The sequence below is a fragment of the Phoca vitulina genome, unplaced genomic scaffold (assembly GCF_004348235.1).
Source record: "Phoca vitulina isolate PV1807 unplaced genomic scaffold, GSC_HSeal_1.0 scaffold1, whole genome shotgun sequence".
NCBI lineage: Eukaryota > Metazoa > Chordata > Mammalia > Carnivora > Phocidae > Phoca > Phoca vitulina.
Window position 1 is genome coordinate 9,347,557 of NW_022589704.1, and position 16,232 is coordinate 9,363,788.

The 16,232-nt window shown below is 44.6% G+C and overlaps 2 protein-coding genes across 7 annotated transcripts in view; one reads left to right on the forward strand and one right to left on the reverse strand.

Moving 5' to 3' along the window:
* LOC116629937 (nuclear body protein SP140-like protein) overlaps positions 1 to 7,238 on the reverse strand; it is a 62,869-nt gene extending 55,631 nt beyond the window's left edge. For 5 of the 6 annotated variants that reach the window (XM_032400305.1, XM_032400281.1, XM_032400314.1 and 2 more), the window contains exons 1-2: positions 7,149 to 7,238; positions 5,327 to 5,458 (exon numbers count right to left, since the gene is read on the reverse strand). In XM_032400305.1, the coding sequence (XP_032256196.1) occupies positions 5,327 to 5,340 (14 nt within the window). In that variant the 5' untranslated portion in view covers positions 5,341 to 5,458; positions 7,149 to 7,238. Of the gene's footprint in view, positions 1 to 1,984; positions 2,101 to 5,326; positions 5,459 to 7,148 lie in introns of those variants that run through there. The other variant, XM_032400289.1, reaches the window with a different exon arrangement.
* A 12-nt stretch (positions 7,239 to 7,250) lies between these two features.
* The window catches only part of SP110 (SP110 nuclear body protein), a 38,445-nt gene continuing 29,463 nt past the window's right edge, over positions 7,251 to 16,232 (forward strand). Inside the window, exons 1-5 of the mRNA XM_032400340.1 lie at positions 7,251 to 7,393; positions 9,740 to 9,887; positions 11,740 to 11,908; positions 13,735 to 13,989; positions 14,354 to 14,398. Coding sequence (XP_032256231.1) covers positions 7,260 to 7,393; positions 9,740 to 9,887; positions 11,740 to 11,908; positions 13,735 to 13,989; positions 14,354 to 14,398 — 751 coding nt within the window. The 5' untranslated portion in view covers positions 7,251 to 7,259. The remainder of the gene's footprint in view (positions 7,394 to 9,739; positions 9,888 to 11,739; positions 11,909 to 13,734; positions 13,990 to 14,353; positions 14,399 to 16,232) is intronic.

The following is a 16,232-nucleotide window of genomic DNA, read 5'->3' on the forward strand; positions in this document are numbered from 1 at the left end:
AATAATGAGTAAAAACATGTAGATATTAATCCAACTACACAAATACTCTAAGTGTGAATGATCTCAATATAACAATTAAAAGGCAAAGATCAATAGAATGAAAAAAAACAAAACAAAAAAACCACCCAACTATATGCTGTATATAAGAAAGCCACCTGAAACATAAAAACACAGGTAGAATCAAAGTGAAGGGATGGAGAAAGATTTACCATGCCTACATTAATCAAAAGAAAGCTGTAATAGTTATGTTAATTTCAGACAAAGCAGACTTCAGAATAAGGAAAATTGTCAGAGCTAAAAAGGAGCATTACATAGTGATAGAGAGGTCAGTTTCTCTAGAAAGACACAGGAATCCTTAACGTGCATGCAACTAACAAAGTAGCATCGAAGTACATGATCCAAAAATTGATAGAACTACAAGGAGAAATAGACAAATCCCCTACAATTGTTGGAGACTTCAATGCCCCTATTTTAGTAATTAATAGATCAAGCAGGAAGAAAATCAGTAAGAATATAGTTGACCTGAACAGCACCATCAATCAACCTGATCTAGTTGACAGTGATAGAATATTCCACTCAACAACAACAAAATACACATACCCCTCAAGCTCACATGGAATATTTACTAAAATACACCATATTCTGGACTATAAAACACACTCTAAAAAATTTTAAAGGATAGAAATCATTTAAAAATATGTTCTCAGAGCATAATGAAATAAAAGTAGAAATAACAGATAGCTGGAAAATTCCCACAAATACTTGGAATTAAAGAGCACACTTCTAGAGTTAAAGAAGAAATATCAAGAGAAATTATAAAATATTTTGAGCTAAATGAAAATGAAAACACAACTTATTAAAATTTATGGGATGTAGCAAAAGCAGGGCTTAGAGGAAAATATACAGCATTGAATGCACATATTAGACAAGAAGAAAAATCTAAATGAATAATCTAAGCTTCAACCTATAGAAACTAAAGAAAAAAGAGAAACTGAGACCTAATACAAGCAGAAAAAAATAAATCATAAAAATTAGAGTAGAAGTCAATGAAACTGAAAACAGGAAAACACCGGAGAATATCAATGAAGTCAAAAGGTGATTTTTTGGGAAAATCAATAAAATTGATAAACCTCTAGAAAAGCTAACAAAGTAAAAGAGAGGAAGACAGACATTACTAATATCAGAAATGAAAGAGGGGGTCATCACTACTAATCCCATGGACCTTAAAAAGATAGAGAAGTAATACCACGGAAAACTATGACGAAGAATTTGATAGAAGATGAAACAGACAAATTCCTTAAGAGACACAAACTACCAAAGTTCACGCAAGGAGAAACAATCACCTGAATAACCTATATCTATTAAAAGAATTGAATCAATGATTAATAGACCTCCAAAAGGGGTGTCTGGGTGGCTTATTTGAGCACCTGACTCTTCATTTAGGCTCAGGTCATGATCTCAAGTTTGTGGGCTCAAGGCCAACATCAGACTCCTCGCTCAGCGTGAAGTCTGCTTGAGATTCTCTCTCTCCCTCTCCCTGTGCCCTTCCCCCCCCCCAACCACCCCACCCCCTACCCCCCCACCCCCCACTCATGGGTGTGTGTGCATACACGCACGGGCTCTCTCTCTCTCTCAAATAAATAAATAAATAAAATCTTAAAAAAAAATAGACCTCAAAAGAAGAAAGCATCAGACCCAGGTGGTATCACTAGTGAATTCTACAAAACATTTAAAGAAAAAATGATACCAGTCCCCTCCAATCTCTTCCAGAAAATAGAAGAAAAGGCAGCCCCTCCCAGCTCATTTTATGAGGTCAGCGTTACCCCACCCTCACTTCTCAGTGCCTTCGTTTCCCTGCCTGGAGGCCAAGGCCTGGCTGGACTCAAGCTTGCTCATCTCCCATCTCTCGGGACCAGGTGGAGGAGCAGCTGTGGGCTGCATCCTTGGCTGCCAGGAGTGAGAGTGCTGGGTGCTGAGGACCTACCTTCTGCCGCTGCTGATAGCAATGCGGGTGCCTTGTTGGGGCCCGGCCAGCACTGGAGTCTGGGTTAGGGGGTTTCCATACACTTTTACGTTGCTTTCATTTCTAACAAGAATGTGTTGAAGTCTTTGTCTTGTGTTTTTAGAAGACAAATTCCCTCCTTCCCTAGTCAAATGTGTAACACCCCGGAACAGATAAAGCAACGCCTCCCTCCCCCCCTAGTTGCATTTGTCAGTATTGGGTCTGCTTTCACTTCCTGTAACTCGTTGGTGTTCAGATGCCCTGCTTAGATGAGCTCTGAGCAGAACTAACCACCAGCTGCCCAGAAACCAGAAGTTTGACAACAGGCATCCAATTTCAACGTTACTTTTTCTAAAAGAAACTTTTCTGGGCAGAGTTGTCTTTTGGGGGCTGGGGTAGGGAGAAAGGAGGCGTGGGGGGAATGAGAGGATTCGTAGGGCCTGGGAATCATGGAACCCTGCAGCGAGGCCTCGAGAGAACCAGGGAGTTCTGCCCATGCCAGTCCATCTGCATGGCTTTTGCAAGGAAATAAGAAAATGACATGAGTCAACATGGCTCCAAGTTTCCCTGGCTGCTAATCTGCTGTGATTTAAGAAATCTGATTTCCCCAGTATTTATTTATGTGTAATCTTGTTCTGTCATATACCTGTGGAATGAGTCTGGCAAGACAGAAATAACCAGCGTAGACGCCGACCTGGGGATCGAGGACAGGAGGTGAGGACCGACCCGCGGCTGAGCTGGCTGCCTCTACCCGCCATCTGCCACTGCCAGCCCCACGGGGTCATGGAGCTGGCCCAGGGTCAACCTTGAGCAGACGTTTACTGCCTTTGTGCCTCCCCAGAGGTCTGAGGTGAAAGTCTACCAATTGGTCGATGTGTCCTGTGTGGCACCCGAAGGGTAAAAGTGAAATCGCTGAACAGCGTGATGTGGTTGTACCAACACGAGGTCGCCCTGTGCCCAATCTCTCAGGCGGTTCTCAGGCCCGGGGAGGACGAGCAGGGCCAGCTCAGTCTCCACGGCAGACAGGTCACTGTTCGTGCAAAGGAAAGAGTGCAGCAAGGTTGATTTCACTCAAATGGATCCAGGTTGCCTCGCGGTGAGGGGGCAGAGTGTGTGGGGGCAGGAAGTGAACCCCAGGTTTGCCCCTGCCTCTCTCTGCTCAGGTGGTTGTGAGAAGGAAAGAAGGAAAGCCAGACATTTCAGATCCGGCGGGGCACAGTACCCAGCCTGGACTGGACACAGGGCTGAGCAGAGCTGAAATACTCAGCCTTATGAGGTGGGGAAGATGTTCCTCAAATTGCTGGAAAGCAGCCAAAGGCCTGAGAAAACTCCCCACTCCTGAAACCCGAGGGAAGTGCCAAGTTTGACCAGAGAGGCTTGGTGTGCCATTCTAAGTTTTCTTGAATTCCTGGGCACTTTACAAATGCAGCCAGAGTGATTAGAAAAAACTGAGCTTCAACTCGTCCCTGAAATCGGGGTGACAGGCTTCCCACGGGCTGGGGAAAGGGTTTGGAACTGACATTACCTAGACCTCAAAGGACAATGGGATGCTAGCTACCAAGTACATCACATTTATGTTTGTACAGAATTTTTTTCACACATAGCCAGCCTTCATTCTGTAAAGGGTTTAAAGCAACTTACAAGAACACACCGTGTCAGCATAAAGTTGGAAGAAAAAGAAACGGGAGCAAAGCGCAAATAAAATAAACAAAACTGGAGGACTAGAAATCCAGGTAGGACAGTGGATCCAAGACAGGCAAATGAGAGCCAGGGCATCTGCAGAATCCAGGGCCTCGCTCAGAGCAATGGCCAAAGCAGGCGAGGTCTGGGGAACCAGAAGCAAAGCAGGATGTTTCCAAAGTATATTCCACCGAATCCTGCTTCGTCTGGCTCGTTATAGATGTACTAGAAATTTGCACAAATCTGTTTGCCAAGTATAGAGGGCCAGAGATTTCTACCCTTCTGCCCACTTCTGCTCTTTCTTTCCTCCAAAGAAGTGAACATCCATCTGGCTGGGACAGATTCCAGATTTGGGGATATTGATGAGGACATCTTCCCAGTGGGTGGGGTCTGCGTGTCTACCAGGTGCTTCGCACACCTGGGACTGCCTGTCACCACCCACTGCCCGTCCTTTGTCTCTCCCTCTCTCACGTTGTGGGGCAAATGGGCTGTGAAGCTGAGCCTCTGTTGGGCATGGCTGTCCTCTTCATGGGGCACAGTGGCCCGGATAAGGCCTGGCACAGACTACAAGAACCCGCTGTGGTGTCTCCTCTCTCTCTCCTCTTCCTGCCCTTAAGCAGCAGGCAGACCCAGGCCACCACTCAGCGGGACAGTGACATAAATGTGCCAGCTTCTTTTGCTTGGAAGCACAAGGTCTTTGGCATTCCTCAGGGGAAGTCCCGTCAAGTTTACGAGAAAGCCCTAGTTTGCAATATCATGCATTAGCCCAGATAACAATAGACTGGAATTTTAGCTTGTATCTCCCACATGTCTTGTTTTTCTCTACGTTCGCTAGAGAACCAATCTCCCTGAGATAACAGATCCTGGACCAAGACCATCTATGCCCATCGGATAGTCGCTGGTTCCTAACACAGGGGCAGAGTTGTTTTCTTTTTCTTTTTCTTCCGTATGACCCGTGGGATAAGAAGATTCTGGCCTCCATCCTGTCTCTGTTTTCCCACCCAGATTTAGGCCAAGGAGGTGGGAATCTCTGAAGGCCAGTCAATGCTTTCTTTCTACCTGGAAAATTCCTCTCCATTTTGCTAAGTGTGCTAAGATCTGGCACTTGGAATCTGGAGTGAAATGTAGAGTCCTAATCACAATCCAGTACTAGAAGTTAATGTGTTACTTTGCCCCTGTTTGCCAAAGTCTACCAAACTCCCATCTTTGAACACTAATGGGATGTCCACTACGTTTATGTGCAGGTAGGTCAGATAACCAAACTCAGTTTGAGCATATTTCTGTGCAGATTCATTGCCCACAATTCATTCTCTGCTACCAACTTTTAATCAGTTGAAGTTTTGGGGTTTAAGTGATCAAAACTGACACTGACTAACTCAGGCAGAAAAATCAATTTCTTAGACATATATTGGGTCACTCTCAGAATTTACAGGATGGCCAAAGACTGGGATAAGAAAATAAGCAGTCTGGGCAGTAAGACCCCCAGCCCAGGTCATTCCACGGACCTCAGGTACATGGGATGTGGCCATTGATTTGGCAAATGTGTTCTTTCCATTGGAAAGGAGGATCAGAAAGAGTTTTAGTTCCTGCATGACAGATAGGCACATTCATTTACAGTCTTGTCTTGGGGTTATATTAACTTACCTGCCCTTTGTCATAATATAGTCTGAAGAGATCTGGATCACCTGGACATCCCGTAGAACATCACATTGATCAATTACATTGGTGACATCATGGTGATTGGACAGGATGAACAAGAGCTGGCCAGCACACCGGCTAAAGAGGAATAAATTATTGACCCTCAACAACAGAGGTGAATCTCAAGAGCATTATGACGACCCCAAGAAGCCACACATCAAAATACACCTACTGTATGTTTTCATTTATGTAAAACTTTGATACCAGTAAAAAGAATCTGTAGTAATAGGAGGCACATCATGGTTGCCTGATGCTGGGGTTGGGGAGGAGGCTATCTGCAAAGGGTACGGGGGAACTTTCTGGAATGATGGAAATGATCTATATCTTAACTGTAATTATGATTACATTTGTTAAAACTCATCGAGTTAAATGTACACTTTAAGATGAATGCATTTTATACCTCAATAAAATTGAGCTAAAAAGGAATTATACCTAATTTTAGTAAATTCTCAGTACATGTGTCATTGAAATAAACAGCGGAAGTTTTCCCATTATTACTGTATTCTCAAGCATGCGTGGCTGAGATAGAAACATCTTTTATCTTTATTCACATCTTTTTCTAGTTTAATCATTTCTGTCCGATCTGGCATTATGTTTCCACTCTTGCTTTTTTTTTTTCGGTGTCTTTGCCTAATCTATCTTTGGGCAGGTCTAAAGGAGGAGATTCTTGGTTCCAGGCTGGGATGTCCAGTGTCCATGAGGGGGTCTTCCAGGGTAAGTGGAGGGCTTCAGGTAAATGAAGTGTGACAATTGTACAAAATGGTCTGAATCCCTCTCGCTGCCCACGTCCCTGCCCCGCACAGTGCTGTGGGCTACCGAGCACCACAGAACCTTCTCCTCGGCTGGGAGTATCACGTTGTGTCCTGGGCCTCCCTCCATTACCATGGGCTTCCTGAGGCTCCTATGCTTCTGTCATTCTTACAGTGGTGACCTTCCCACACCAGGGCTGAGCCTGTTGCTCTAGAAAATACTCAGGTGTGCTGGTGCCTCCACGACAAGCATGGAAGGGCTCTCACTTGAGCACGTGAGCCTTGGCTTCAAGGCTTCTTAGACCCCAGAATCCTTTCTCCCATCTTTTTTTTTCCTAAGGAAAAAGCATGGGTGTCCTGGTAAGGGGAACTCATGGGTAGAACACATTTGAGAATTACTGATTTAAATAACGTTAAACAGATTCCTGTGTTCTCACAGACCTTCCACGCAAATGTACATAAGGAATTTTTAAAGGGTGTGTGGAGGGGGTATCCTGCAAGTGGCTGTTCTCGAGTCTTCTCCTGGCCCCAGCTCTGCCTTAGACCTGACTTCCTCACATCCCCGGCTCCCAAATGCCTGCCTGGCCCCTGATCACTTTCCTGCCCAGAGATCTGCCTACCTCTATGTGATTTCAGATTATATTCAGGTTCCCTTTTATCTCAACTTTCTTAGGCAATAATTTTATCCTGACAAATTCTGGGCATTTCTGAGTCACCTCCCCTCCCCTTTGGTTTTTGTTTGTTTTTTAAAGTTTGATGATTTCTAGTAAATTTATTCAGTTGTATAACCATCACCCCACTTCAGTGTGGGAACATTTTCATCCCCCCAAAAGTACAGAAGAAGAACAAGTCCTGGGGAAATAGAAGTGGGTAGGGAAGCACATAGATGGTAGATTCCCATTTCCCTCCCGTGGCCCCTGGGGCTGGACCCCTCTGCCTCCTCCCCTCTGCACACCCCTCCCCAGGCTGGTCCAGAAGGCACCACCCTCCACCTCCCCCCAATGCCCCGGGAACCTCACAAGTGTCTGGACGGAGATGGAGGGAGGCAGCAGGCACTGTCTTCAGCTTCCTGCACGATCTGCTCCAAATACTTTCACTTTTCTTTTCTCCGGAAGCCTGGCCCTCTCTGCATGTGGCAAAGCACAGACTTCCTGTTTCACCCACTGGCATCTCCCTGCTGTTCTCTCAGTCTTCCGGGAGTGATCCCTGGCCCAGCCCCTGGACCGGGAAAGGGGTACGAGCAGGTGGCTGACCCAGCATCCAGGTGGGTTTTTGTCTCAGCTGCTTTATTCTTTCTTTTTGGTGATTGGGCTCTGATAGCTGATTTCCTGGCAGCAGCTACAGGGTGGAACCCAACTATTGAAATTGTGAGCCTCTCTCTTTGTAAAATATTGTCTTCCAAAGATAGAGAGCAATGTGGGATTTAACCAGAGACTCCGAAAAAGGGGGACAGACGTGGGAGTGGTGGGGGAGCAGAGACACAGCTCAGTTCTTCTTTCCCTAAGTTCTAGCCTGTTGTTGTGGATGGAACCAAGATTTGCTCTCTACTCTTCTCTTCTGTGCTTTGTGCTTTGCACTCTGCCCCAAATGGGCAACTCATTTATTATCCATTGTGCAAGTGACTAGAGGTAGTTGGTGGGAAAGAGACAATAAGGAGAGAACATTTAATTTCCTCTCCAGTGTTTCATGAACTTTTTATATATATTTTTTGAAGCACATTTATGATTGCTTCCTTGAAATAAATTCCTGGAAGTGGAATTTGGGACTCAAGGGAATATATACTTTAGAGCATCTGACCCTGATTGCTAAATTAGCCTCCAGAACATTTGGACCTTTTTACATTTTCACCAGGAGCATTTGTGATTATTGCTTTTATTCTTTATGTGGAACATTTTGATAGGCAAACATTATTAAGTTGTCTTCTTTTGTACTGTCCCAACTACTAGTGAATTGCCATGTTTTTTATATATTTATTGCACACTTGACTTAATTGCCTATTTGTGTTTTGCTTTTTTTTCTACATGGATGTTTGTCTTTTGTTTATTCGTTTTTAAGACTCCTTTTACCTGATAAAAGTCTGAACAGTAGCATATGAGACCCAATATCATGCACTAGTGAAAAATGGGGCTTTAGTCAGACAAGCTCTGCTTTGCCAACCTTGGGCTAGTTACTTAACCTCTCTGTGCCTTGCTTTCATTCTTGAGAATTATAACAGATGAAGGATAAGGAACCTGGTGGATATTATGTTCTGAATGCTGTAGTATAATTAATCATCCGAAATGTAACCCCACGGCCACTTGCTCTTCTTACCACCTGTTCATTCTGGCTTTCTCTGGCTCTGTGCTGATCTTTGCAGTATTCTTCCCCGTATGATGGATTCTGTCTATATCATGGATGCTAGATTTCCCTTCCACCTGTTCTCAATCTTCCAGGATTTCTTCACGATTATAGACCTCTTATGACATCTTTTCTTTTCCGGTACTATTATGGATTATTCTATTTTTACAATATGTTTCTTTTTTTCTGTGAAACTTAAAGGATGTGGGAATGAGTAGAGAGAGCAGGGCTGCTCAATCTACCACTGGGATTAATCCTGGAAACAGTCATTATTTATAGTTTAATTTTCAGTCATACACAAAATGAAATTGGAAAGATGGGATCTCTGTTTGTTTTGTTTAAAAAAATATCTCTGGATGGTTGAACTTTTTATTAGTACTCTTTTCTTGACAATTTGTCAGGAATGTTATCTGTATGTTTTCTGCCTATTATAACATGGATATTTTCTCCTGGTCTATCAGTGGTTAATTTTTATAAATGTTGCATGGGCATGGGAAAGGTGCATGTCTGTTCTGAGATATGAAATTGATACATATAATAAATTAGTTACTTTGCCTTTACTAATCATGTCTTTCACATCTTTCATGTCTGCTTATGTTTGGCCTGCTTGTGTGTCAAAGATTGTAGGTGGGTTACTAAATTTTCTAAATATTATCAGGTTTTCATCTTTCTACTCATTATTGGGTGGTCCCTTTTTACAAGCTTTGCTAGTGTTTGTGTTAAGCTGCCGCCCAGGCAACCTTAACTCCGTTCAACATAGCCATGGACCTTAGAACTTAAGGCCATAAACCTAGAAGCAGAGAGTTGGAATTTGTTTACCTCTACCACTTCCAAGTCGTGCGATTTAGGGCAACTTAGTAAACAACTCTATGTCTCGGTGTCCTTCACAATATAATGGGTAAAATCATAGTAACCATCTTGCAAGCGTTTTGTGAAGATCAGATAAGTTGCTGCGTGTGAAACCCTTAGAACAAAGCCCAGCACATAGGAAGTACTCAGTAGATACTAGCTATTTTGACTATCTGTCTTATGTTTACCAGCAGCCCCTTTGGGATTTCAGCATCATCTTTTAGGTTACTTTCTGCCTCCGTGGTCACTGGGCATTGTCATTGCCTCTTATGCCCATGAGGCTTTGAGGCAGGAGTTGCTTTGCAGACTCCCAAGGGCTACGACCTTTGGTACCAGGATGCTGGTCTGAAGATGCCCACTGAGCGCAAAGAGCAGCTCCCCAAGTTCCCAGAGTCTTTCCTCTCCTCTCATGCCTCTTTCATAGGATGTTCACCATGACCAGGGCCTTAGAAGAGGCTCTTCTCCAGCACTTCGTATACCAGAAGCTGGAGATTGCCTATGCCATATACAAGCCATTTCCCTTCCTCGAAGGCCTCCGAGACAGCTCCTTCATCACAGAGACGATATACCGGGTGAGTCGCGCTGCCCACTTTCCCATGGCAGCCCAGCCCCCACCAAGAAGTCCCCATTACTGAAGTTTCACACCCCAGGCCCCAGGGCTTCTGGAGCTCAGAAGGCCTAGTCCCAAAGGTTCATTATCAGGGGAAGACGGGGTCACAGGGGCTGCCATACAAATGACCTCAACCCCAGTGGCTTAAAACAAGAGAAATGTATTGTCTCACAGTTTTCAAAGCCAGAAGTACAAAATCAAGGTATTGGCAGGGTTGGTTCCTTCTCGAGGCTCTGAGGGAGAATCCGTTCCCTGACTCTCCTAACTTCTGGTGGTACCAGCAGCACTTTGTGGTCCTGGGTTTGTAGAAAAATCACTTACAATCGCTGTTTCAATCTCCACATCAATGTCGACATCACCTTTTCCTTTCCTTGTCTTTTCTCCTTCTCTTCTTTTATAAGGACACTGGTCATTGGGATTTAGAGCCCACCTTAATCCAGGGTAATGGCATCTCAAGAGCCTAACTTAATTACATCAGCAAATGTAATTTTTCCAATGTCCCCTTTTTCCAAATGAGGTCACATTCACAGGGTTCAAGTGGACATATCTTTTTGGAGGGGTGACAGCATTCAACCCACTAAGGGTACACTCCCAATTCCCAAGAATTTGTTGCACATAGTCCATTCAGATGTGAAGCAAGGCAGGCACTGGAAGATATGGCTGTGTGGACAAAAATGGCATTCTTTTATAATTTTGGGGTTTTTAATGCATTTTTTGAGTCCCAGGCTCAGAGAAGTGCAGCAGTGGTTGAACGATCTTCTCCCAGTCTCGGCCTGGTTGGCTCCAACCCCTCTTCACGTCACAGCCCAGATGTCACTACTCAGCGAGACTTCCTTAACCCACTCATCTAACCGATTTCTCAGAGAAATCTATGCTTTCCTTTCATAATACTTCTCTCAATAGCAACTGGGCATTTCTTTAATTTGTTTATTATTTAATGCCTATCTTCTGCACCTGACAGAGTCCCTCCTTCAATATGGGTAACACCAAGGCGATCTTATCCATTGCTATGTACGCAAGGACTAGCGTAGTAGGTGCTCAGTAAGTGTTATGCAGTCAATTCTCTCCTGCCATGTTTCTCCTTTTGGCCAGCCTTTCATGAAGAGGAGTTTGCTGGATGATTTCCCTGTGGCTAGAACCCATTCAGGCCATCCCAAGTCCGAGAGAGAGAGAGCAGAGGCTAACAAGCAATTGCAGAATTGCCACTTGTGACCAACTCCTTGGTCCATTGCCACAGAGTTCTGCCCAGAGCCTTAGAGAATTAATTACACAGTAAAAACCTTTGACTCCCCTTTTCCTTCCCTAAAATTTCTCTCTTCCTTCAAATGTACCTAAAATAAGGTTCACAAAGCAGACTTATTTTAAAGAAGGCTAAGTTATTTATTCCTATGACTAACAATCCAAATATATGTGAAGTTCTTTTTTTTTTTTTTTTTAAGATTTTATTTATTTATTTGAGAGAGAGAGAATGAGAGAGAGCACATGAGAGGGAGGAGGGTCAGAGGGAGAAGCAGACTCCCTGCCGAGCAGGGAGCCCGATGCGGGACCCGATCCAGGGACTCCAGGATCATGACCTGAGCCGAAGGCAGTCGCTTAACCAACTGAGCCACCCAGGCGCCCCCAAATATATGTGAAGTTCTAAAAGTAAACATGTGGAACTGTGACTTTTCTACGTTAGAGTTTGTACATTTGTGTTAAATTCCTTCTTAACAGAACGAAATACCATTCCTATGACTTAGAAAACCACAAATGTATAATAAACTTCCATTCCATTTTATAATCATTTATAATAATCCTCGATTCCCTTTTTTAAGGAATCCATGGAAGCCTGTAGAAATCAGGTCCCTGTACCCAGAGTGGTGTACAACATCCTCACCCACCTGGAAAAGACCTCCAATCTGTCATTTCTGGAGATGCTGTTCAGCCGAATTAACCTGCGTGAATACCCCAACCTGATGATGATTCTCAAGGGCTTCAGAAGTGGTACGAGGCTTCTTGAATATCCTTGGGCTATAAAAGCATGCCAGAAGCTGCTACCCTCAAAATTTGGGTTGGCTTTCAGCCCCGTGGAATTATGCACTTGAGTGCCGGGTTCTCTGGGGAGATAGGGAGTGTACTCACCAGTGTGCCAGGACGAGCTGCCTCTGGCTCCAGCTCTCTAAGATGAATTTCTAGAGGACAAATTTCTGTCTTACCTATTCTATGAAGTGGGGGGAAAGTTGTCCAGTGTACCCCACTGGACAGTCTCTAGGGAAATGCAGTTGCAGAGACTCAGTCTGGCAGAAGGATAAGGAGAACCAGAGGGGAAGAGAAATGAATACGGATGGGCAATAAGTATCTTTTTTTTTTTTTAGTACTTACTATGTACCAGGCATCGTCCCAAGCACTTTCTTTATATGATTATCTCATATCATCTTTAAAACAATCCTGTGAAGTCGTTATTATCCCCATCTGACATACGAAGAAATTAAAGCTCAGAATAACTTTCCCAAAGTTACTTGTCTGCTAAGAGCAGAGCCAGCTGTCCTACTTGGGTTTCCTAGCACCGGGGCCTGAGATTTCAATCCCTCTTTTAAACAAGGACAGGTGGAAGGCAGAGTGTGAAGCTGGAGGAGAGAGGAGAGGGAGCTGAAGACAGAGAGAGGGTAGAAGAAGGAAGCAGAATGTGATGCACACTGGGAACGAGTACGAGCTGGATGAATAAAGAGCAGGAGAAAGAGCAAGGACAGAGCTGGGAAGGAAGAAGCCAGGGAAAGAGGAAGAGGTGACACGATCATTTTAGGTTTAAGGACAGTTTGGCCAAAGCGCATGGTTCACTTAGCTGAGAACAACAGGAAGAGGACCAGCAGATCACACTGCATTGTGACGTTTTGTTAGTGGGGTAACCACTGTTGACAGCAAGAAGTTCCTCCCCCAAAGGAGAAATGCCTCCTTGAGCTAAAGGGGCAAGGAAAGAGAAAAGCGCCCCTCCCGGCCGGCATAGGTGCACTTGAGCCCGTGCTCCCGGCAGCATCAGGGCGGCACAGGGAGGACTGGGTTCTCAGAAGCCACGCTAAGTCCGTCTGAGAGCCAGAGGCACCACACACTGCGGTGCCCCCCAACCTAGCCGAGCTCATACGTCTTTCTGGATCTGCAGATCTGTGCTTTTGTTCTAGGCCCTTCAAAATCCTACCTTAATTCCTTTTTCTGTTCACTGGTTGAGACAACTCAACTCCTGAAATAAATGATGGAAAAGAATCATAAGAGAAACCTGGCCATGGAAGGAATCGCATGCAGAAAGCCAAGGGCCCGGAGGATTGAGGATGGGGAGGAAGGTTGGTGTGGCCCATCATAGGGTGTGAGGCAGGGAAGCACAGAAGCTCATTCTGCAGAAATGAGCAGAAACCAGAGTGGAAAGGATGCACCATGTGAAGGAATTTACATTTTATCTTATTTGCTACGGGGGGTGTGATGTGTTTATTTATTAAAACAGGGACATGTATTAAAATTATAACACTATACAAAATTGTCTAAATTCTGAAACCAAAATTAAAGAAAAACTAAAGAAAATTAAATCCCTGAGTACAAAGTCAAACTCAGCTTTATGTGTGAAACGACCTTAGTATTAGACCAGAGGTCTAATGCCCAAATCAAACACATAGAATAGAATGGGGCCACAAACAGTTGACGCTGGTGATGAATCAGTTCTCCACACTTGGAGGAGGATGAATCACTCCATGCCCCCAACCCTCCGGAAGTCTTGTACAAAGAAATTCCCTAATCATTCTGAGTAGCCAGGGTGTTGATGTATGTTCCTTCACCAATCCCAGTTGTCAATTCCTATGGAGGATGGAACAGAGCTGCGCTGACCCTCCTCGAAACTCCAGCCAACCCAGCAGAAGGGAGCTCCCTCCAGACGCTGCTGCTGCTGCCCCCACCCCAGAGCCACCCACCCCGTGCTCCCAGTGTCACTGAGCCCAGCGCATCCACACAGCACAGCGCTGAGATCACAGGCGAACCATCCAGCCCTTCTGACCCTGCTGTGGCTCTCCCCAGAACCACCCAGGAAGGAAGGATCACTCCAGGTGAGGGGAAGACTTTGTCCGACACCTGTGCCTCCCCAGCCCAGGGTACCTGTGGTCATGTCTAGAAGCCCAGGGTTCCACCTTTTTGTTAATCTGGTCCATCCCATGTGCCTACCTACCACACACAGCCTTCTCCAAGAAGGACTATGGGCACTGCCAGGGCCTTGGGGAAAGCCTAGAGCCCAAACACCAGCTCCGCACCCCTAGAGCAGGCCAACTCTTGCCCTGGGGCATTGGGGCTTCTGTCTTGGGTGTTTTTACCATTTGCTTTCCTCCCTGACACTCTGTCTCTGTACCCTGTAATGATTTTTCTTCCTCTCTTCAATGCCCAATGACAACTTAACATCCCAAATAAATGGTGAAGAAGACTCACAAGAGATGCCTGGCACTCCCCCCGACACTGTGCAAGGTAATATTGCTTGGGGCTGACTTAGTTTAGTTCAGAGTGGGTATGAGGGGCAAACATGCACCTGCCAACCCGGAGGCTTGTGACGGAAGCCTAAGGGAAAAGAACCGGGTGTGACAAAGAAAAAGAAACAGGCAGATTGATGCCCCAGCTCAGCACAGGACTACTTGTCAAGGATGTCTCCACAGCCAGTTTGATGCCACGATGTCCAACTAATAACAGTGTTCTGAACGGACATGTAACTTGTGCAATACATCCCTCTGTGACCCTTACTCAATCACTCACCCTCTGATTACAGGGGCCTTTCAATCATATTCATTTTTATGTAGTTTGGACTCTAAGAGTAATGTTATTGAAATTATTAGAAAAGATGATAAAACGTTGAAGGCTCTGCTGATTGAAAGATCTGCTAAAACATTGAAAGATTTAGCTTCCAAAACTGTGTTTCTTATCTCTCCCAACCATCATTATTAAGGACTTTGATTACATTAAATATAACCATGGAGTATTATTGGGCTCTGTCAAAAATGGTATTGTGGATTCTCCAATACTGAGCATAAAGGGCCCCATTTGCTCCAAATGTTTCCTTCACTCCTCTAATACACACCATCCAAATAACATAATCATGAAGCCAATAACAATGGAAGATTCCATCTTCTAGGTCACCAAAAGAAAGAAATAATTTGTTAAATTAGTAAGTAATGAATCACTGTATCCTACACCTGAAAGTAATATAACGCTGTATGTTAACTACATTAGAATTAAAATTTAAAAAATAATAATAAAGTAGAAAAAAATTAGTAAGCAGCTAGTTGAAAGGAAATGATGGCTGACTCTCCCTCTCTATCCCACCCTTGCCGGGCCTTGGTGTTTGGTTGGCCCCATTGTTTTTACTGGCTGGAATAGATTGGTGTTGTTCCTCCCCCTTTGGTCCCTGTTCATTGGTCCTGGGACCTGAAATTCCTCTCCTTCCTCTGCTCAGTGTCCGGTAACAACCTGAGCCCCCAGATAAGAGATAACGAAATGCTCAAGAGATGTCCCACCAGGCCCCCTGCCGGGTAATTTCGATGTAGACAACTTTAGCTTGCCTTACTTTCCATGTCTACCAAGAGGGGAGGCCATTCGGATCTTCTTGAGACAGGGGTCTCCTCACCACCCTGGACCACCATCTTCGTGCTGCAAACATCACTAGAAGGTCTGCTAAGGCTGGTGGCAGGAACCCTGGGGAAAGGACAGGGGACTGAGTCAGAGCAGAACTGTGTAACTCACCCATGCTTTGAGGTCCCTGCAATAAGGTAAAGCTCAAAACTGCTCCATCCAAATGTGAAGCAAACAAAAACACTGTGTGGCCCAGGTGTGGATGGTTCTTTTTCCCAGCCCCCACCCTGACTGTGGGGAAGTTTCACCTTCAAGCCTAGTCATTTCTATATCGTTTCGATCTTTAAGAGTTGATAGGATTAAAATAATTTGAAATGCAACAAATTATTTAAAATGTCTCATGACGGCTTGCCATCTGCCTCAATGACCTATTCTTAAGCAGGCCAAAATTTGAGATTGATCTCAGAGTACCATGTAAACAAGGGGAAGTTGGCAGTCTTACTTGAGATTTATTATGGCTTCCAGCCCCTTCTGTCTTCCTTGTGCAGCAAAAACTAGAACTTTGTATTTATTTGCTATTAACACGTGCTAGCCAAGTCGAGGCTAGCTCCCACTTTCTTGGTCCTTGTACACAGAAATATATAAGGCACTTAGCTTCCTTCACCATTTTTCAAGGTGAAATAATGACAAAGAGAGCGGTTCAAAAATATCCATTCACAGACCTCTAAGCAATAACGTG